The 19,422-nt window shown below is 36.5% G+C and overlaps 2 protein-coding genes and 1 long non-coding RNA gene across 5 annotated transcripts in view; 1 reads left to right on the top strand and 2 right to left on the bottom strand.

The window, feature by feature from the left end:
- Positions 1-1,780: 1,780 nt before the first annotated feature.
- Positions 1,781-9,405, top strand: LOC132104207 (uncharacterized). Its single transcript, XR_009423517.1, has 2 exons — positions 1,781-2,975; positions 8,444-9,405. It is a non-coding gene; the product is annotated as an uncharacterized LOC132104207 (long non-coding RNA).
- Positions 8,594-11,199, bottom strand: LOC132104205 (alanine and arginine-rich domain-containing protein-like). Of its 3 annotated transcripts, none has more exons than XM_059509497.1 (3): positions 10,323-11,199; positions 10,048-10,182; positions 8,594-8,730 (listed from the first exon to the last, which is right to left on the bottom strand). In XM_059509497.1, exons 1-2 carry the CDS (start codon positions 10,530-10,532, stop codon positions 10,057-10,059), a joined length of 336 nt encoding a protein of 111 aa, XP_059365480.1. In that variant the 5' UTR covers positions 10,533-11,199; the 3' UTR covers positions 8,594-8,730; positions 10,048-10,056. The 3 variants fall into 3 exon arrangements, with proteins under 3 accessions (XP_059365480.1, XP_059365479.1, XP_059365478.1); XM_059509496.1 differs by having other exon boundaries at positions 8,597-8,737; XM_059509495.1 differs by lacking the exon at positions 8,594-8,730 and having other exon boundaries at positions 9,051-10,182.
- Positions 11,200-12,366: 1,167 nt separating this feature from the next.
- Positions 12,367-19,422, bottom strand: part of LOC132104204 (krev interaction trapped protein 1-like) — a 9,167-nt gene continuing 2,111 nt past the window's right edge. The window contains exons 7-17 of the mRNA XM_059509494.1: positions 18,922-19,037; positions 18,638-18,781; positions 18,297-18,453; positions 17,027-17,134; positions 16,753-16,909; positions 16,444-16,595; positions 13,670-13,836; positions 13,489-13,576; positions 12,806-13,012; positions 12,607-12,723; positions 12,367-12,529 (exon numbers count right to left, since the gene is read on the bottom strand). Coding sequence (XP_059365477.1) covers positions 12,452-12,529; positions 12,607-12,723; positions 12,806-13,012; positions 13,489-13,576; positions 13,670-13,836; positions 16,444-16,595; positions 16,753-16,909; positions 17,027-17,134; positions 18,297-18,453; positions 18,638-18,781; positions 18,922-19,037 — 1,491 coding nt within the window. The 3' untranslated portion in view covers positions 12,367-12,451. The remainder of the gene's footprint in view (positions 12,530-12,606; positions 12,724-12,805; positions 13,013-13,488; positions 13,577-13,669; positions 13,837-16,443; positions 16,596-16,752; positions 16,910-17,026; positions 17,135-18,296; positions 18,454-18,637; positions 18,782-18,921; positions 19,038-19,422) is intronic.

Below are 19,422 nucleotides of genomic sequence, written 5' to 3'. Positions count from 1 at the left end.
CATGGTGGACTTCTGCTCCGCCCTGGGGGGCGCTTGCCCTGACTACACGGTTGTGGTGGTCTTCCGCTCCGCCCTGGAAGACTCTGGCCTTGACCACAAAGGTGTGGTGGTCTTCTGCTCCGCCCTGGGGGGCTTCATGTTGTTTTTTCCTTTTGTTTTTGTGTTAATGTCTGTCCCTGTCCCTTTCTGTTAGTCTGGCCCTCCGTCCCTCCCCCTGAACCTCCTCCGGTCCTCCTCCCTCCTGGTCTTTCTGTGTTGTGTTACATTCTGGTGCCTGTTCCCCATGTTTTTCTTTTCTGGCCCTCCGTCCCTCCCCCTGAGCCTCCACCTGTCCTCCTCCCTCCTGGTCTGTTTTGTGTCTGTCGTGGAGCGTCTGGGAGCCGCTCCGTAGAGGGGGGGTTCTGTCACAGTGTCTGGGTTGTGTCCCTGGGTTTCCACTAGATGTCCTCCTTTCTCACGGTGTCTGTCACCTTATCACTTCCTGTTCCCTTATTTGGTCACCTTCCTCCTTGTTTAGTTAATTGATTGTTCCCCACCTGTCTCCTGTTTCCCCTTTATCCTTCTGTGTATTTATACCCGGTCTGTCTGAGTCTGTGTTCAGAGTCCTTGTTTAATGTTAATGTTAATTCATGTCCGTCAGTTCTTGCCCTTGCCTTGTCTTCTTGTTTGGTTTATGTTTGGATGGATGTTTTTGGTTTCGACTCATGCCTGGACTGTTTACCCTTTGGATTTGCCCTTTAATAAAGTCACATACCTGCACTTGGATCTCTCCGTGTTTCTTGTATCACCAGACGTGACAACACCATCATGAACAGCACTGTGACTGCAGTGGAGTCATTCAGATTCCTGGGAACCACCATCTCTCAGGACCTGAAGTGGGACAATCACATTGACTCCATTGTGAAAAAGGCCCAGCAGAGGTTGTACTTCCTTCGCCAGCTGAGGAAGTTAAACCTGCCACAGGAGCTGCTGAGACAGTTCTACTCAGCCGTCATTGAGTCGGTCCTGTGCACTTCAATAACTGTCTGGTTTGGTTCAGCAACAAAATCAGACATCAGAAGACTACAGAGAACTGTTCGGACTGCTGAAAGGACTATTGGTGCTCCCCTGCCCACCCTTCAAGAACTGTATACATCCAGAGTGAGGAAAAGGGCTCAGAAATTCACTCTGCATCCCTCACATCCAAGTCACCCCATCTTTGAACTTTTGCCATCTGGCCGCCGCCTCAGAGCCGCAAATACCAGAACAGCAAGGCACAAGAACAGTTTCTTCCCCCAGCCAATCTACCTCATGAACAGTTAAATGCTCCCCACTTATGCTTATGCAAAAAATGTGCAATATCCATATATTTATTTGTTACCCCTCCATCCTAGTACACCCCTGCATCTTACTCAATCCTATGCCATTATCATTTATAGCACAATTGTTTATACACTTATTTATTTGCCAACTTTTTTTTTTTTTTTTGTCTGTGTGTTGTTGTCTCTGTGTACTGGAAGCTTATGTCACTATAACAAATTCCTTGTATGTGCAAGCATACTTGGCAATAAAGCTCTTTCTGATTCTGATTTCTGATTCTGATATATATACAAATATTTTAATAATTTTATATTTATGAATACTGTTGGAAATGTTCACATATGATTAATAATAAATTATTAAAAAATATATATTATTACAGAGTAATAATGTTTTTGTAATATTATTTTATAATAATTAATTAAATTAAATTTAAAATCAGAATTTGAGTAATCAGTTGAGGGTAGATGTAATATTTTTATTTTTTTTTACCACAAGAGGGTGGTATAGCCTCCCAAGAGCCAGTCAGGCTGGTTCTTATGTCCAGTAACTGAACTTGTGAGGACTGAGGACTGCTTTTGCATGGGAATTAACCACATGCACACTGTTTTGATGTAGGTAATTTTATCAAATTGGCTAAACATTTTGTAGGACACTAGAATTTAAGTCTGGTGAGTCATGCATGGCAGAGATTCTGAAAGAAAACTGAAAGGCTAGACTCTCTTTCCATGGATGAAGAGAACTTGGTCCCATTCTGTCTCTTTGCATGTCTGTAATGTCAAAGACTTTGTTGCTTTAATCTATTGGGTTTAAATATAGCCTCAATTGTGTCTTCGCTAATTTTGTCCCAAGTTTGGATGTATTGCTTTTTTGTGAGGACATGACAGCATGCAGCTCCACATGGCTGCCTGGGCGCTCATGTTCGTCAGTGGTTCACAACCTTTGGTTTTAGATCCATGAGGATCAACACTGGCTATTGTGAGAAGAAAACATATTAGTTAATACCAATATCTCCATGGAATCAAAATCAAAGGCTATGACCTGACAGATGTAATTTGTGATTTATTCAGACTGCAGAGGTCCACTTACTATTTACCATCCTGATTCTGCCTAGGAAATTCCATAGACTCCAGCAGTCTACACTAGTACTTCCCATGAAGCCATAGCAACTCCATATTCACACCATTCATCTATTCAACTGCACTGAACACTAACAAAGCTCATAGCGAATCAGAAACACTACAGACAAGGCTGACGTCAGTCTCTCTACGTCACTCCTTTGCACATAAACAGACTTATGTTGCATGTAAAATAAGAGTGTGCGCGTGTTTATGGCATAGGAGGGGGTGTTTTAAGTATCCATCCCAGAACAGACTCACCAGTAATAGTGACCAGTGACAGAGAGATAAAACATAGAGTTGTATTTCAGTGACAGAGCTGAATCTACAGCTGACAAGAAGAACAGAGAGCTTTGCACCTCATCAGCACTTCTAGTAACAATGGAAATAGTTCTTACCAGACTGAGAGATTTCTCCTGTAAAGAAACTTCTTTTGATCACTGTAAAGCAGCAGTAATGTGCATGGAGCATCCCTCATCCCAGGAAGTGCACAGGGGGAAGTGTATGCCTGGAGAGGGGGACATTGAGACTGCACTGGTCTGGTTGAGGAAGGAGCTGGTAAGATTTAATTTACTACAGTTTACTACATTATTGGTCATTTGAACACAAATATGAGGCAATTTTATTTTCCCATGATAACATTAGCAAGGGCATAGATCCCAGGGGCTGGTGGATTTTTAGCAGTACCAACTTTAGGAGAATATAAAAACTTATTATCGGTATTGTAATGTAATAGTATAATTCTTTTATTTGGTGTAAGTCCTACTTTTTATTTAGTTCTTTTGTCATATTTTGCAACAAGGTTTTTGTTTTCAACCTTTCATATGAAGAATAATCTATGATTAATCTTTAGCTTTTTATACAAATCTTCAATTCATATAAATTCCAACACAAATGTTCTTATATTTTGACAGATGAATTATTTAATATTAAATTATTATTATATTATAATGATAAAATAAGTTTCTTTGTATAAATTATATTTTCAAAGTGTGGGGTCAGTAAGATAAATACATTTTTTAATTAATAATTTTGTTCAGCAAGGATTAGGGCTGCACAATTAATCAAATTTCTAATCGTACGGATGCCACAATTACGTAATGTTTCAAAACGGCAATTAACTGTAAAAGTCCATGTATGTTATTATGCATACATTTTTTTGAATTTTTTTTTATTTGTTTTAGTGTAACATTATAAAACCATACATATTTTTACTTTTATATTTAAAGAAGGAACCAATTCAATGTAAAGTTCATTTTTATAGGCTTAATACTTTAGAAGAGCAATAAAAGTTTTTGACTTTGAGTGTTTTCAGCTTGTTTTATTTTCATCTAAAAATGCGCCATGTGGTTGCTTCAAACAATGGTATAAAAATCATTCAGTGTGAATTGTGATTATATGATGTGTAATAATCGCAACAACAATTTCAAGGAAATAATCGACAATCATGAATTTTGTAATAATCATGCAGCCCTGCATTAAACTGATCAAAATTGACAGTAAAAATAATTATTGTATAATATTTCCAGTGACTTCAATTTCAAATAAATGCAGTTTTTTAATTCATCAAAGAATTCCGCAAAAAAAGAAAGAAATTAAGCAGAACAACTGTTCTCAACATTGATAATAATAAGTAAAAGAGCTCAAATCAGCATATTAACATTTCTGAAGGATCATGTGACTCTGAAGACTTTATTTACAGTAATTACTGCTGAAAATTCAGCTTTGCCATCACAGGAATAAATTACATTTTAAAATATATTTAAAGTAGAAAAAGGTTATTTAAAAGTGTAATAATATTTCTCAATATTACTGCTTTTACTGTATTTTTGATCACGTATATGCAGCCTTAATTGGAGAGCATAAGAGACTTATAAGAGATGTATAATTTTTATTCATATGGGTCTCCTGGGTGGTCCAAGCATTTCAGGAAGGTCTATTCTTGTAGACATAGGTCATGTTGTTTCAAACTCGAGTAAAATCAAAGGTCAGCTTGCATCTTTACAATGTTACTCCTCATGAGTAAAAAATTACGACCGTCTTGTCATTAACATTCATGTTACGACCCTTAAAATGCCCCGAGGGTTAAATACTAAGCAGGCACATTCTCAGTAAATATATTGCTTGGCATTTACAGCCTCTGTACTCATCAGGGGCGGACTGGCCATCGGGAGCACCGGGACATTTCCCGGTGGCCTGACGGTCATTCTGTCCTGCCGGCTGCCGCTGTGCAGTCGATCAGGCTGACGCGCAAGAGGCTGGTATACAACTGCGAATTAATTGACGGTTTTATGAATCTACGAATCAGGCGATCGCGGAGTGAAAATGACACCACCACATGATCAAACATCCAGATGCAGGCTTTATCTTAGAAAATTGAGCAAAAAATATAGCCGTAAACGCAAAGGAGGAGCAGAGAGGGAACGTATAAAAAGGAGAAAAGACCTGGCCACAGACGCAGCAAATTGCTGCAAAATGCTAGCCATGTTCGCCAGAAAGGGAGCAGGTCGGTCAGAATTACATTTATATTTACTATGAATGGGACGGTTTACTGAAAAAACGAACCGTTCAGTTCACCACACACGGTTCGTCACGCGCTAAAACCGCTGTTCAACTTAAATCTGACAAAGCATCTGTAATAGGGTTTACTATAAATAACACGTAAAACAAATAGGGTTCAAATAATATTTCTGCTGATGGAAGCCCATTCTGGATTCTCAGACATTACAACAGCGATGAAAAAAAAATACCTTGACAATCCATTCACTCTTGTTCAATACGAACACTGTATCAGTGCATTCTTTTAAAGTGACAGTGTTTATATTAATCGAACAGCAACAACAAAGAAATCACTCACTGTTCTTGATTTAAAAGCTTTTTGAACTTTAAAAAAGAATAATCTTTAATTTGTAGTCCAAAATTTAATGCTGTTTTACATTTGATTACTTTATTTATGATTTACTTTATTTCTGTACCTAAAAACTAATGCAAAACCTACCTAAAAAAAAACCTTAAAGTCAGTTTATTTTATTTGTATCTCTAATCTATTGTATTTATTTGTGTTGTTGCTTGTAGTTAGAATATTCTTAATAATATGATAATATATATATTTTTTGAAAGTATAGTTTTTCCATAAACATAGCACATACAATGGTACCGAAACCGTGACTCTAAAACCGTGAAACAAACCGAACTGTGAAAAAGTTGAACTGTTCCACCCTAATGTTTACTTAATCATTTGGCAGACGGACGCTTTCATTCAAAGCGACTTACAATAGATAAAATCTATAAAAAAACAAAAAACAAATGTATATAATGATAGATGTTTTAAAAGAGCATCTTAATGACAAACTAGCACACTGTTTTACATATGGGGATACAGTATTTTTTTAGTGCCAAAATTGACCAGAAATTGATTTTCCATTTCTAGCCTACAATGTATGTAGCCTACAATGCTTATTTATTTTGAAGGTGACGAAGGAAGCATTAGTAGCACTAGTTAAGGGGAAGATGATAGAGACAGTGAATGCCTTGATACTTCTTGATACTTCATTTGATTATTTTGCCCGTCCACAGTCTAAGGATTTTGATTTATTTTTTTAAGTATAACCCAATTCAAACAACTGAAAGAGCCAAAGAGTTTAGCAGTCTGGTGGACACATGAATTGGGTGGTGGTGACTGCAGCAACAAAGGTGGCCTGGGGTGGAGTCAAATTCCCGGCCTGATTTACTGTCCCAGTCCGCCACTGGTACTCATGGTAACCTTTCACAAAAGACACCACAGAAACCCTGTAAGAGGAGCTAATATTATGTCTTACGGGTCTATATTCATCATTTCATTACAGTCGGTATAGAAAATAATCACACTCTGTAAAGTAATCACATTTTAAAATATAAGAGGAAAAAAAGGCAGAAAGAGAGAAAAACACATAAACACACTCAAGCAAACACACTGTTGAATCTGATTCCCATGCAGTTCAGTGGAAGGGGTTCAGTACCCAGGACGGGTTTCACCTGCTCCCAGCAAAAGTTCTTTTCTCATTCATTTTCTTTGATCAAATCTTTCAAAGTAGGATCCATTATTGTATGCCAGTGTAATAAATGCAGGTTTTAACAGGAACACTTCTTGTTTTTTCCTTTCTGCAGCCAGAAACAGGCTCATGAAATGTGCCGGAATGCAGAATATTAATTCCTCGCCATCCAGTTAGACTGCCATGGCCACCAATAATAAGAGCAGAAAAGGGAAAAAGACATTTGCATCTGAAAAAGACATTGCCTGTCAAAAATACTTTCAACTCCCACTATTGAGTGAAAGAATAAGGACTTAATCAGCACAGTAACACCTTAACCTTGACCTTATTATTCTGGTATGAATATGTGAATTGGGCCTATGTTAAAACTGTAATGTTTGTTCTGGTCACTCTTTTCAGAGTCTTTGAATGTCAGAGCTTTCCCAGTGTCTCACAGTGTATTTTCTAGAGGTTTAGATTAGAAAGCTGTGGATGAAGAGCAAAATGTAAATTGAAGTCAAGAATAATTGTTCTTAAAGGGATTGTTCACCCAAATGTGTAAATTGAATGTTTATCTGCTTACCCCCAGGGCATCCAAGATGTGACTCTGCTTCTTCAGTAGAACACAAACCAATACTTTTAACTCAAACCGTTGCAGTCTGTCAGTCGTATAATGGAAGTGGATGGGAATCACAGCTTTGAGAGTCATAAAACATACACAAATAAAAGCGAATTAGACCCTGTCGCTCGTGATGATAAATTGATGTGTAAAGACACAAAACGATCGGTCTGTGCAAGAAACTGAACAGTATTTATATCATTTTTTGCCTCTGATTTTCACCACAATGTCTGAAATGTCAAGAGCACGTCCTGAATGCATTCGTGTCTTCTTCTTAAGTCTGCGCGTGAGGCATCTTCTTCTTCTTCTTGCTTTATGGCAGATTGCAGACTTATAAGTGCATTACCGCCACCTATCTCTCAAATGGACAATCGACATGCCATCTATAATCTCACAGGAGTGTCAACGATCCATTGTCAAAGACGCGAACATGTCTTTGAAGGAGTGTCAAACATCCAAATGCGCTCAGGACAGTTCAGACATTGTGGTGAAAATCAGAGGTAAAAAATGTAAATACTGTACAGTTTCCTGCACAGACTGATCATTTTGTGTCTTTACACATCAATGTATCATTACGAGTTGCAAGGTTTAATTAGCTTTTATTTGTGTATGTTTTATGACTCTCAAAGAAGTGATTCCCATCCACTTCCATAATAAGACTGACAGACTGTAACGGTTCTGAGTTAAAATATTGGTTTGTGTTCAACTGAAAAAAACAAAGTCACCTACATCTTGGATGCCCTGGGGGTAAGCAGATAAACATCAAATTTTATTTTCGCGTGAACTATCCCTTTAAAACAGTTTACCATAATGAGGTTTGAATATACATTTTCTAAAATTGAAGCGAAGGGACCAACTTGAACATGAGAGAAATCTTAATGGGGAACCTGGAAAATTTTTTGCTCATACGGGAAACTCCCGATTGCGCAAATATATGGATAGGCCTATCATCACAGGCAAGATTTCGCTGAACAACGATAAATGTAACCACATCTTAACATCGCTTTGATGTATCGGAACTTTTGTGGTTAAAAGTTTCAAAGCCTACTTTAGCTTACTTCTTTCAATTTTGACTTCCTTGCCAATTTATATTCAAATCTTTTAATAAGAATGAATCAACCTGACTGCATTTATACCATAGAAGAAAAAAAACATCAGAGTCAGATATAACTTTCTGTAGTGTGTAACGGTGTTAAATTGTGTTATTATTATTTATTTATTTTTTAAATCACTTTAAACAGCAGTTTTTATTAATTCTACAGTGTATAGAATTATAAAATAGGCTTGAATGATAAGCATATCTTTGCTTATACAAAATACTGTTAGAAAGTTTGACTTTGATGTACTCAAAAATAATAAAAGGATAAGTAAAAAAAAAACATTCCTTTGCTTTGTAGATGGAGATGCGCTCTCAGGAACAAGCTTTGATTCGCCAGCTGATGGATCTCCATGACGGCATTCAGGAACTGAAGCAGTAGTGTGCAAAAGCCATAGAAGAAGAGGAAGAGGAGGAGGAAACTTGTTGGGACTCTGGGAGTGAGGGTGGGCGGAGCAGCAGTATTTCCTCCTTCTCAGGAGAAATGAGCTTTTACACTTCCATCTACTCCTTTAGCACATGTATGAGCCCCGCTTCTCTTGAAGCCTACATACCCAAGCAGGCCTTTAGTAGACGCAGATCTGTGCCCTGAAACCTCCAGTTCAGATCACATGTGCTTGATTAATAATACACTAAGTTCCATTATGCATGTTACATTAGTGTTGAGTCTCACAGAGAAACAAATTATGTGAGAAACTTCATAATGTCTTATTGGACTCTGTATTTAAAACAACCGAAGTAACACAACTGCCTTAAGTTCAGAACATACTAAAGAGAAAAGGTCAAATGTTTTACACTGTGAGAAACTTGATAAAGTCTTTGGTGATAGACTATTCTACCTGAATGCACTAATAGATACTTTAGAATGCACTGAGGAAGTTTTTTTTTTACTTAAACAGCTCTTAGCCTGTATATTTGTAAATTCATTTTCTTTCATTGTATTTCATTTTCGAGTGCATCTTCAAACTAAGTGCTTAAGTGTTGTATGATGTTTTTATGACACTGACAGCAAATTACCAGAAATGTATTGTTCTGAAAGCAGAACAATGAACAAATCCATTCTGTTGTATTGTGAGAGTCATAGCATAACATATTTAGATTTTTCTTTTTCTTTTATTTTTGATCAAGACATGAACATATATTCACTGATTATCATTTTTTTCCGGGACAAATATAAAAAAACTAATGATATGCTAAGACATGCTTTGACATCATACTTATTACTAGTACCACAAGTATGATAATTAAAACCTATAAACCTGATCAGTGTTGAGAGTCATTTTTTCATGATGCAAATAAGGAGTTTAAATCATCAAGACATTTTCAAAAAACAGATGAAGACATGCTTTTTCAAAGCTGAACAAACATCAACACTTGGTATTTCAGTCATACAACAGATGGTCACAATCTCAGTAATATGAAGAATATATATGCTCTACATCTTCTATAGTTATTCATAGAAATTCTATCTATGCGAAGCATACTTATAAAATAAGTCTCAATTAGCCTTCTTAAGGCTAGTGCCCTTTACGTCTGGTATTAACATTTGTTTTGTATCTGAATAGTATAATGTATAGCCTACAGTATATTAATAAGATACTTTTAGCTGCATTGCATGTATACCATCATTCCAATACATCTCCAGTGTGATCATTGCATAGAAATCTGATAATTTAGTGTTAGAATTTACACCTGCTTTCCAATCATGATTCGATCACCAAAATGTGTATGTTAATGCCAGGCGTAAAGGGTGGTATATGTAGTTTTGATTACAAATCTCATCACCCAGTTTGACTGATATGGTCAAGTTTTCACAAAGTGCTCTCCAGGAGAGGAGAGTTATTTCTGTCAAACATGTTTCTTTCCACTCCTATACATACATCTGCTTGCCAGTGCATTGATTACTCTATGGGGTCACAGGTGGTCAGCGCTGTCAGCGTCCAGGAGCAGAGATCCGTTCTCCCGTCTGAGCCTCTGAATCTCCTGATCGAGTCCCAGCAGAGTCTGAGCCAGCTGACGATCCTGAGAGTGCATCTCCAGCTGCATGACAATTACACAGCAACAGATTAGACACGTTCACATACCCATCCATCCATCAAAAAACCTAAAATCAAACAATCCAACACCACAATTTAAAATGTCACTTAGGATGTAATAGAGTAAGTGGTTTTTAAACTTACCAGTTCTGATCTTAACCAAGTTATGGCGCCATCTATTTTGGCTCTCCGAAGCTCTTCGTTTACTTGGAAACTCTTTCCGATCGGATGAATTGCTGTCTCAGCAGAGGTTCTTAGTTCTGCTGATGATCTGAAAGCATGTAACAGCTTGTTCTTGATGTTCTCCAGAACCATGCTGGATACTGAGTCCTCATATTGAGTTTCGGAGTTCATTGTGATATCCAGTCGAGCAATAACCGCGCGCACAACGGAGTTCTGGTCCAAATGTCACTCTGAAATGATAAGAGTGCTTTTATACCGCGCCAGTATTTTTCATTGCCTTCTCTTCTACACAACTGAAGCTTTAGCCATCCTTTCACTTAAGTCTTTCTCCTTCTTTGGCACACTGTCTCTTCTAACTAAATTGCAGAGATCGATACAGAGATTCCATCCCGGATTTTAAGCATGTTTTGTGTGTCTCTCCTGCTCTGGGACCAGCTTGTTTTGTCACTGTTTCTATGGAAATCCTGCCCCTCCACCCCATCCCTGTCAGTAACCCCAATAAGAATGGAGGGACATTGTAGACAAAGACTATTGTTGCATTTGAAGAACTGAAAAGATTCCCCTCCCCTTCTCCTTCTTTCTGCTCCTCTAAGCCCCCATTCAAGCATTGTGTAAGAAAGATCTCAGTCGTATCATTGAGGCATCACTGTCTCTGTTTTACAGCAGGTTTTCTCTGACTTTAGACGGGTTTTAGCTGCTGAAAGATCTCCCTTTCAGCGCCACAAACAAATGAGTGGTTGGGAAGTCGGACACTGTTACTCAACGGTTTGTTGAGAGCAAGAACGTTTTCATCACTTTTGTGGACATGGAATTCTCAAGAGGAATGGAGAATCCACATCGTCTTTTCATTTTCTAGAGAAACAGCAAAAGAAGTCTGGTGTTCTGCCTTCTGTTGTGTACATTGACTGCGACAAGGGAATAAGTGAGAAAAGGAAGGAGGGAACGTATTGAAAGGCATGACTGACAAAATCCTGTCAGCTCTTAAAGGATCTTTTATTTATCACCTAAAGGAAGCTGAATGAGAAACACAAAATGTGCATAGTGGAGAAAAAATGCAAGCACAAATGCATTTCCTTCAGTTATCTGTAGGCTATGGATTAGATCTTGGACTTAATGAAGTCTCAGTGCATCCATAAATGTGATATATATTAACAATCTCTGGACGTGCTGCTTGAAATAATGCAAACGTTACGCTGCGTTCATTGGACCTCACATAAAAATAAGATTAAGATTTCCGGTCATAAAGCAGAGAAGAACATGACAATATTATACAGGTTGAATGTGCTGCCATCAAGCTTGCTGTGACAATTCAGAACAAGCCATTTATCTCAGAAAAGACAGCCTGAATGGAAATGTGCACGAAAACATATTCTTGTGTCTAAGAATTATAAAGGGGGATGATAAATGTTTCACGTGGGTAATAATAAAACAAATATGTTGTACTTTCTTTTATAAACTTTATATTAAGTGTACCAAAAATAATAGAATTAAATATATATATATATATATATATATATAAAAAACATCTATATATGAAAAAGCTTTTTTCAGGTTCACAATTCAGTCTGAATTACTCTTAGCAAATTAGCATTTTAAAAAAATTAAGAAAAATGTCATTTCAGTCATTAGTCATTTCAAATGGCTGTAATGATCATGGAAATGTATCTGTGTAAATATTATATTAGTTAAACATTATTACGGATTTACATGAGGATAATCTTTTTAAAAAGATAGTTCTCCCAGTGTATACGTAAATAAATAAAGGCTTTTACTTATTATTCTTCAAAACATGCAAAGGGATATTTGCGTGATTATTTTTTTATTATTATTATTAAAATGGTTTGTAATATTTACAAAAACTGGTAAAAGCACAAATGTATCATGACATTATAAAATGCATGATATATACAGTAAGAAAATATTACATGGTGTATTAGGTTAACATTTATGATGATATGTAATATCTCTCCTTTTGGTATAAACAACTCTAAGTCATGTAGATTTATTATAGCATAAAATTAAAAAAAGCTGCAAAAATATGGCAAAAGGCAAACACATGGTGCTTCTCTGTGATGGGGATAACCGTAAGCTTATTTATCTGATGCAGCTTTGTCGTTTGGTGTGATCTGTCCACTCAACTTCATCAGCAGCTTGACGATAAGGCCAGCCTGGAGAAAAAAAAACACACACACACTCAGGTTTCACATTGTCACAATGAATGTCAAGATGCAAGGGAGACAAATACCTGTTTGGTGTGTACAATAAAGTTCTTCTTGTTCTCTAGACTGTGTATTTGGACATATTGGTCAGCCTGACCCAACTGCCACATAAATGTCCCATACTCCAGACTAAGATGAAGCACCTGATTAAATTAAAAACAAAACACAATGTCACAGAAGACTTGAGCAATAAAACACATGTGGAAGCATATGATTTAAAGTTACTTTTGTCTCCATGTTCATTAGATGCAGGCCTTTGGTGTTCACTCCCACATACACTCGGATGACCTTGTGGGTACTGGAGCTGGCCTTGGTGAGCACCTGTCCTGTGAAGAAAGCCGCCCCATAGGTTGGGATATCCCAGCAGTTCTGCAGGAAGAGTCTCTGGAGGTGGTGCATCTCTTTACTCACACCCTCACTAGTGCTCAAATTCTACAGACACCCAAAGAATTGAGAAAATCAGACCAGTTGCAGAAAGAACGTTCCCATTTAAGAAGAACACACTGTATTCACTATTGTTCAAATGTTTGGGGTCAGTAAGATGATAATTAACTTTCGATTAATCAAAGAGTCCTGAAAAACTATATAACGGCTTCCCCAAAAATACTAAGCAGCACAACTGTTTTCAATACTGGCAATAATTATGAATGTTTCTTTAGCATCAGATCAGCATATCAGAATGATTTCTGAAGGATCATGTGACACTGAAGACTGGAGTAATGATGCTGACAATTCAGCTTTGCCATTACAAAAATAAATTATATTTTATAATATATGAAATTAGAAAACAGTTGTTTTCAATGTTAATATTTTGTATCAAATAAATGCGGACTCTGTGAACATAAGATTGGAATAACATTAAAAATCTTACCAACACCAACATAAAAAAAAAATCAGAATCGACAAACCTTGTACTCGTGAAGTATCCTGTTAGTCCAGTGATGTGCTTTGCTCTTGACCTTTGAGATTGGAACTAATGATTTGAGGTTTTCCTCACTGCATTAAACAAGAAATATTCATGTATTTTACCACAGGCACGGAAACAGTAATTGTCAATATGGGGCAATCAATGAGGAATGAGCTACATACTTCAAAAAGCCATGTTTGTGCTTCTTGCTGTCATAGTTTCCATAAATAATCTGCAGGAGGAGGCTGGCGAGAGTAATTAGCTTGCCATCTGATGCTGATAGGAAGCCTTTGAGGAGGCAGTCACGAGCTTCATCAAACAGCATGAGGATGGACTTTGGATCTTCAACCTTAGAGGGAAGCTTACATGAATTTCACAGAAGAATGTAGAAAAAGACTCTAAACCAGGGGTCTTCAACTCTGGACCTGGAGATCCACTTTCCTGCAGAGATTAGCTCCAACCTGGATTAAACACATTTACCTGAAACTTTGTAGTAATCCTGAAGACAAGATTTAGCTTGTTCAGGTGTGTTTGATTAGGGTTGGAGCTAAACTCTGCAGGAAAGGGGATTTCGAGCAGGGCTTGAAAACGAAAAAAAAATTAAATCTGTTCACTCAGAGCAGAATCGATATTTTAACGTTTCTGTTCTGCGTTCCTCTGAATATTACCGTTCCGAAACCAGTTCGGGTGGAAGAAAAACCGGTTAATAACGTTATTTTTTCAACAAAAAAAAAAGTATTTGCCTATAATTTGCCTAATAATAATAATAATAATAATACAATAATAAAGTAAAGTGTTTTCTTTACTCAAAAAGAAAAAATAGAGATCTAACGCTTAGTCACAGCCAATACAGCATTATCTTCTCTAGATTTTGGCCAAATGTAAGATACTTAAAAAAAAAAAAAAAAAAAATCTATCAACACTTTAAAGACATCAAACTATTTTTAAGATATTTAAAAAAAATTGCCTCATTGTAAAAAAAAAAAAAACACCTGCATAAGATTGCGTTTCGAGAGTGAAAAAAAAAAAAAAACTTAAGTCACGGCTCACATCGCATTTTATTAGCCCTATTACTTCCGAAATAATGAAGGCTAAAATGCCTGTAACTAGTCTAAACTAAAATGTTTAAAACATTATAAAAACAGTTATTAGTTTATCTCCAAAGCAAATCCTCTAAAGTTATAGGCTATAAAAACGTCAATCCAAAAACAAATTAAAGGTGAAGCTGATGCCTACCTCTCTCATTCGGCAGGAATCCAAATGTTTCCATGTTCCCGACATGGATGCTAAAATGTTATTTATTATATAGCGTTTGTACTTTCAGTTATTATTATTTAAAATAATCTTGTCGGTTAACGGTTGTTGGTTAGGAAAAATGACAAAATTAACATCCCTAGTCATTAACGTCACATTGCAAAGAATATAGAATAATAGGTACTGTATAATAAGTAACGCTGTATTTGCATCCGAAAGTCGGACTCCAAATTTAATTCTAAGAATTACTTTGAGGTTAATACAGCAAATGAAAATTGTTCAGCTTACGGTAAATTTGAGAAGCTCCACTAGGCTATTTTCCCCTCACTCCAGAACAAATAATTTCAATTAACAGTATTTAGAAAAGAACAGGAATTAAAAATATAAGAAGCTATAGCATATTAACGACACACATAATTAATTTATGCCAAAACGAAACTCAAACCAACGTTGGGTCTCATTCAACACAAAATCAAATGTTTCAGTATTCGCGACGTATTTGAATGCCAAATGATTATAAAAAATAACCTATAACAGTGTTTATTATAGTTTGTTAATTTTAATTTAATAGTTTGTAATGTTTGTAAACATTTTGTCTGCATTATGTCTATTTCTGAATGAAATAATATTTTTTTTCTCTAAAAAAAGTATAAGTATATATATATAAGTACATATATATATTTATACTATTTTATATAAAAAAATTATACTTTTTTATTAAACTTATACTTTTAAAGTATATATATATATATATATATATATATATATATATATATATATATATATATATATATATATATATATATATATATATATATACGCATAGCGTATATTAACCATGCAGCAAACCTATTTAAATATTTTGATAATTTACTGAAAATAAATAAATGACTTTTTAAACCGTTTAACTGATTATTGATCGGTCAAAATTAGCTGATACAGTTTGCTGCATTCATGCACTCAGAAACCGGTGACTGTGAACGAATCAGCAGAGCTTGTACAAGCTTTTGTCATCGTTAAATCTTTCTCGGACGTTTCGAAATGTCGAAATTGGGTTGCGCATCTATCTGTGCATGATGATGTCCAATGCCATCGGCGAGCAGAGCTTCTCAGAGTTGGGAATAACCAGAAGAGAGCTGTGGTCCTCAGTTGGGCAGGAAAGGTTAAGCATGCTGGCGCTTGAGTGTCGAATGCACATGCACCAACGCCGAGAAAAAATAGGCCGTTTTTGCGCTGCGTCATCAGGCCTAATTTGGTCTTAATCCGGCCCTGAAGGCGGTGCATTGCAATTGCGATTTACCTATGATGAGTTCACAGCTGAGCGGACATTTCACTCGTTGGCTTCAGCACATTTGCGTATGCCGTACTGCTGGAATTGGTGAATTGGTTGATAGCAAATTTTAAATATTAAATGGAACGATAAAATAATGTTATTAACCGATTAATGGCCATTTCAATTTTTCGATTCTGTTCGGAACTATAAAATTTAATTTCGTTTCTGTTTCTGGTTCTGTTCCTGTCAAAATTTCATTAGTTTCCGGTTTTTGTTTTCGTTCCTTGAACCGGTTCAGAGCCCTGATTTCGAGGTCTAGAGTTGAGGACCCTTGCTCTAAACCATTGCTTTCAAAACACCATGTGGATCAGGTGGAATTATTGAGCAAAAGCAGATTGAGCAAAGATTTAATAACGTTGTGGCAGAAACCTTTTTTTCTATTTCTAAGGGTAGTCGAACATCTCTGCGCAGGAAGAGCTGAGAAGTTTCCCTTTGGGGATCCAGAGCGGTGAGATCAGTTACTATCTCGCTCCAGATCCGTAAGTGCTGCAAGGGCTTATGGTATGGCTTCAGCTGTAGACCTGAAAAACACCACAGGTCAGATTTGTCTCAATCCAGATCAAATAAGAAAAGCATGAGGCAAAATCTGATGTAATGGACGGAAATGTTACAAAAGTAAGTGAAGGTGATATCTGACTTGTGTTGTGAGTGTATTTTATCAGGTGTGTGGTGTCTCACTGAGGTTCTCTGAGCAGATCCAGATGGTGAAGTAATGATGTGTCTCCTGCGACAGTCTCATGCCCTCCATGATCTGCTGCACTGTTGTGTTGTTCCCATGTTTCAGTTCCACAGTCCTATATGATCCATCCATGCGATAAATTCTCACCTTCTCATACTGAAACGCACCAGAACACACTACTCAGTATCTACAAGACTTCAGAATGGTGATATATCCCTGCAGCTCTGTGGAGCAGAAGCACTGTGTAGTAGAACAAAGTGGTTTCACTCTCACTGGTTTATTGTTGGCTTGCTGAAGGAGTTTCACCGCCTCCTCCCAGCTGTTCTGCTTGTTTTCTTCACATACTTGAAGAGGGGATCGTTTCTGTTGGTCCTCAATATGCTTAAAATGAAAAGAGATTGAATCATAACAAAATCCCAAAATAATAAATTTAATCAATCTAACATGGTAGTAATGTACTAAAAGTGAAATAGCCATTTATAGAAGTATAGTTTGCTATTCCATCCATTTATCCATTCTGCAGACTGCTTATTCACAGGGTTTATTGCTCTATTGCAAAGATTTTCAGATTTTTGAAAGTCTAGAGAGATGTCCTACCCATCCTAAGATAACTAAAAAGTTTTAGAAATAAGTACATTGCTGAGCAAAATAAACTTTTGAACACAATTGGCAAGTTGTACATTGCACCACAATGGATCTGAACACCCCACTTTTCAAGTCAACCGTTTGTTGCTCATCACCATGCACCACTGAGAAGATGCGTATTCATTTAGCTGCTGAATTTCAGTAGTGAGAATAAACCCAAAATGGACAGAGGCTCGGGTGAGAATGAACACAATGAATAAAAAAATACAAATTTTTAATCCAGCAAAGAAAGAATGTTCAGTACATCACTTACTCACATATTTAAGTAATCAAAGTGTAAAAACACAATTTTATGAAGTTGCTTCCCACGAGACTTGAACTGACAACCTCTTGGTTAGATGCCTAACACTTATCTTATAGTGCCACCAAGTAATGTGCATTCATATGGATGCCAAAGCTCAATAGTACAAAGTGAGAATCAAATCAAATGTAAGAATTTGGATGTACATGCACTGCATGTAGTATTTAATAAATTCAAATAAAATCATTCACAAACACAACATCTGTCATGACATGGAGGTGAGTAAATTATCAGGAAATTTTTATTCTAAAAGTGCACTAATCCTTTAATGTAAAATATCGAATGTGTACAGTTTGAGGTGAGTAATCAGAGTAATTTTTGAACATAGGGTTCAAAAGTTATAACTATTTAAATGTTGAATTTTTGAATTGGTGATAGCACTATAGAGTGAGTCCTAGAGACCCAGATCGCTATTCTTGACCACCACTACAAGTGTGCCAAATTCATCATTTTCCTATGTTCCATTCATAGGGATGCCTTAGAAACCCCATACAGAAGATAAAATCATAATATATATAATACATTCTACACTATTTACGCTAAGTAAAAAAAAAAAAACTACAACAAGAAAAATGGTTAAAATATTGTATTTCTCACTCTGTCTATGTCCGGGTGCTTCAGAAGCAGCTGTACAATTTCAGCATGGCCCCCAATGGCTGCAAAGTGTAAAGGAGAGCTCAGCTGGCCGTTCAACAGATTGGGGTTACAGTTCCCTTTCTCCAACAGAAGCTTGGTGGCCTCCACCTTTCCATGCCTGTAGTCAAAGGAAAAACATATTGATTTCGATTTTTTCGACTTTTATATAATTTACTTGAGCAAAGTGGAGAGATGATGGGCAGAAAAGAAGGAAAAGGGATCCAAGTGATCTCATGTTTTTGACCTAAACAAACACTTCATATGTAATTACTAATTAAAAGAAACAAGAAGCTGTTTTTTACCAGCATGCGTAATGAATGGGTGCCCACTGGTCACTGTCCAGCTGTTTAACCGAGAAACCACTGTCAAGTAGTTTAGACAGAAGCTCAGTGTCTCCTTCACAGGCACTGCGGTGCAGAGGGAAATCATCCACCCACTGGTGCTCTCTACAGGACACACAGAGTGGTGACAAAAAACATGATCAATCCACCAACTGATGTATATTGAGATTCTTAATAATCTCTGATTATTATTGTCTTATTAATATAATACACAGAACATTGTCATTTTAAGTGCATATACTGACTTGTCTTCTGTGACACTGGTCATACTGTGCTGCCATTTGTCTCTCTTTGGAATCTGGATTTTGGAATAATCTGGTGCTCCCAAGCCAAAGTAAGGGTTGATGACGACTTTGTCCACCTTTGTACGAGAGTTTAATAGTTAATTCATTATTTTAACTATTATTATGCATTCAAGTGATCAATTAAGAATTGCACAAGACAAATGACTAATGAGTTTGAGGCCAATAAGATGTTTTAAGGTCTTCAGTGTCAGTCTTCAATGATCCTTCGGAAATCATTCTAGTACGCTGATTGAGTGCTTAAGAAAAAAATTCTTATTTTTAATGTTGAAAACAGTACTGCTTAACATTTCTGTTAAATGAGGATAATTTTGTTCAATATATAAGAACAGCATTTATTTTAAATAGAAATTATATAACATTATAAATATCTTTTCTGTCATTTTTCATCAAATGAATGCGTCCTTGCTGAATAAAAAGCATTAATTTCTATATTGACCCCAA

Source organism: Carassius carassius, chromosome 25 (genome assembly GCF_963082965.1).
Source record: "Carassius carassius chromosome 25, fCarCar2.1, whole genome shotgun sequence".
NCBI lineage: Eukaryota > Metazoa > Chordata > Actinopteri > Cypriniformes > Cyprinidae > Carassius > Carassius carassius.
This window is presented reverse-complemented; position numbering and strand designations above follow the sequence as displayed.

Excerpts from the sequence above, each read along its gene's own strand:
- LOC132104205 (XM_059509497.1), bottom strand. The coding sequence starts at position 10,532 with ATGAACTCCGAAACTCAATATGAGGACTCAGTATCCAGCATGGTTCTG. Across the intron at positions 10,183-10,322 it reads CTTGGTTAAGATCAGAACTG|CTGGAGATGCACTCTCAGGA; the intron begins GTAAGTTTAAAA and ends ATTGTCATGCAG.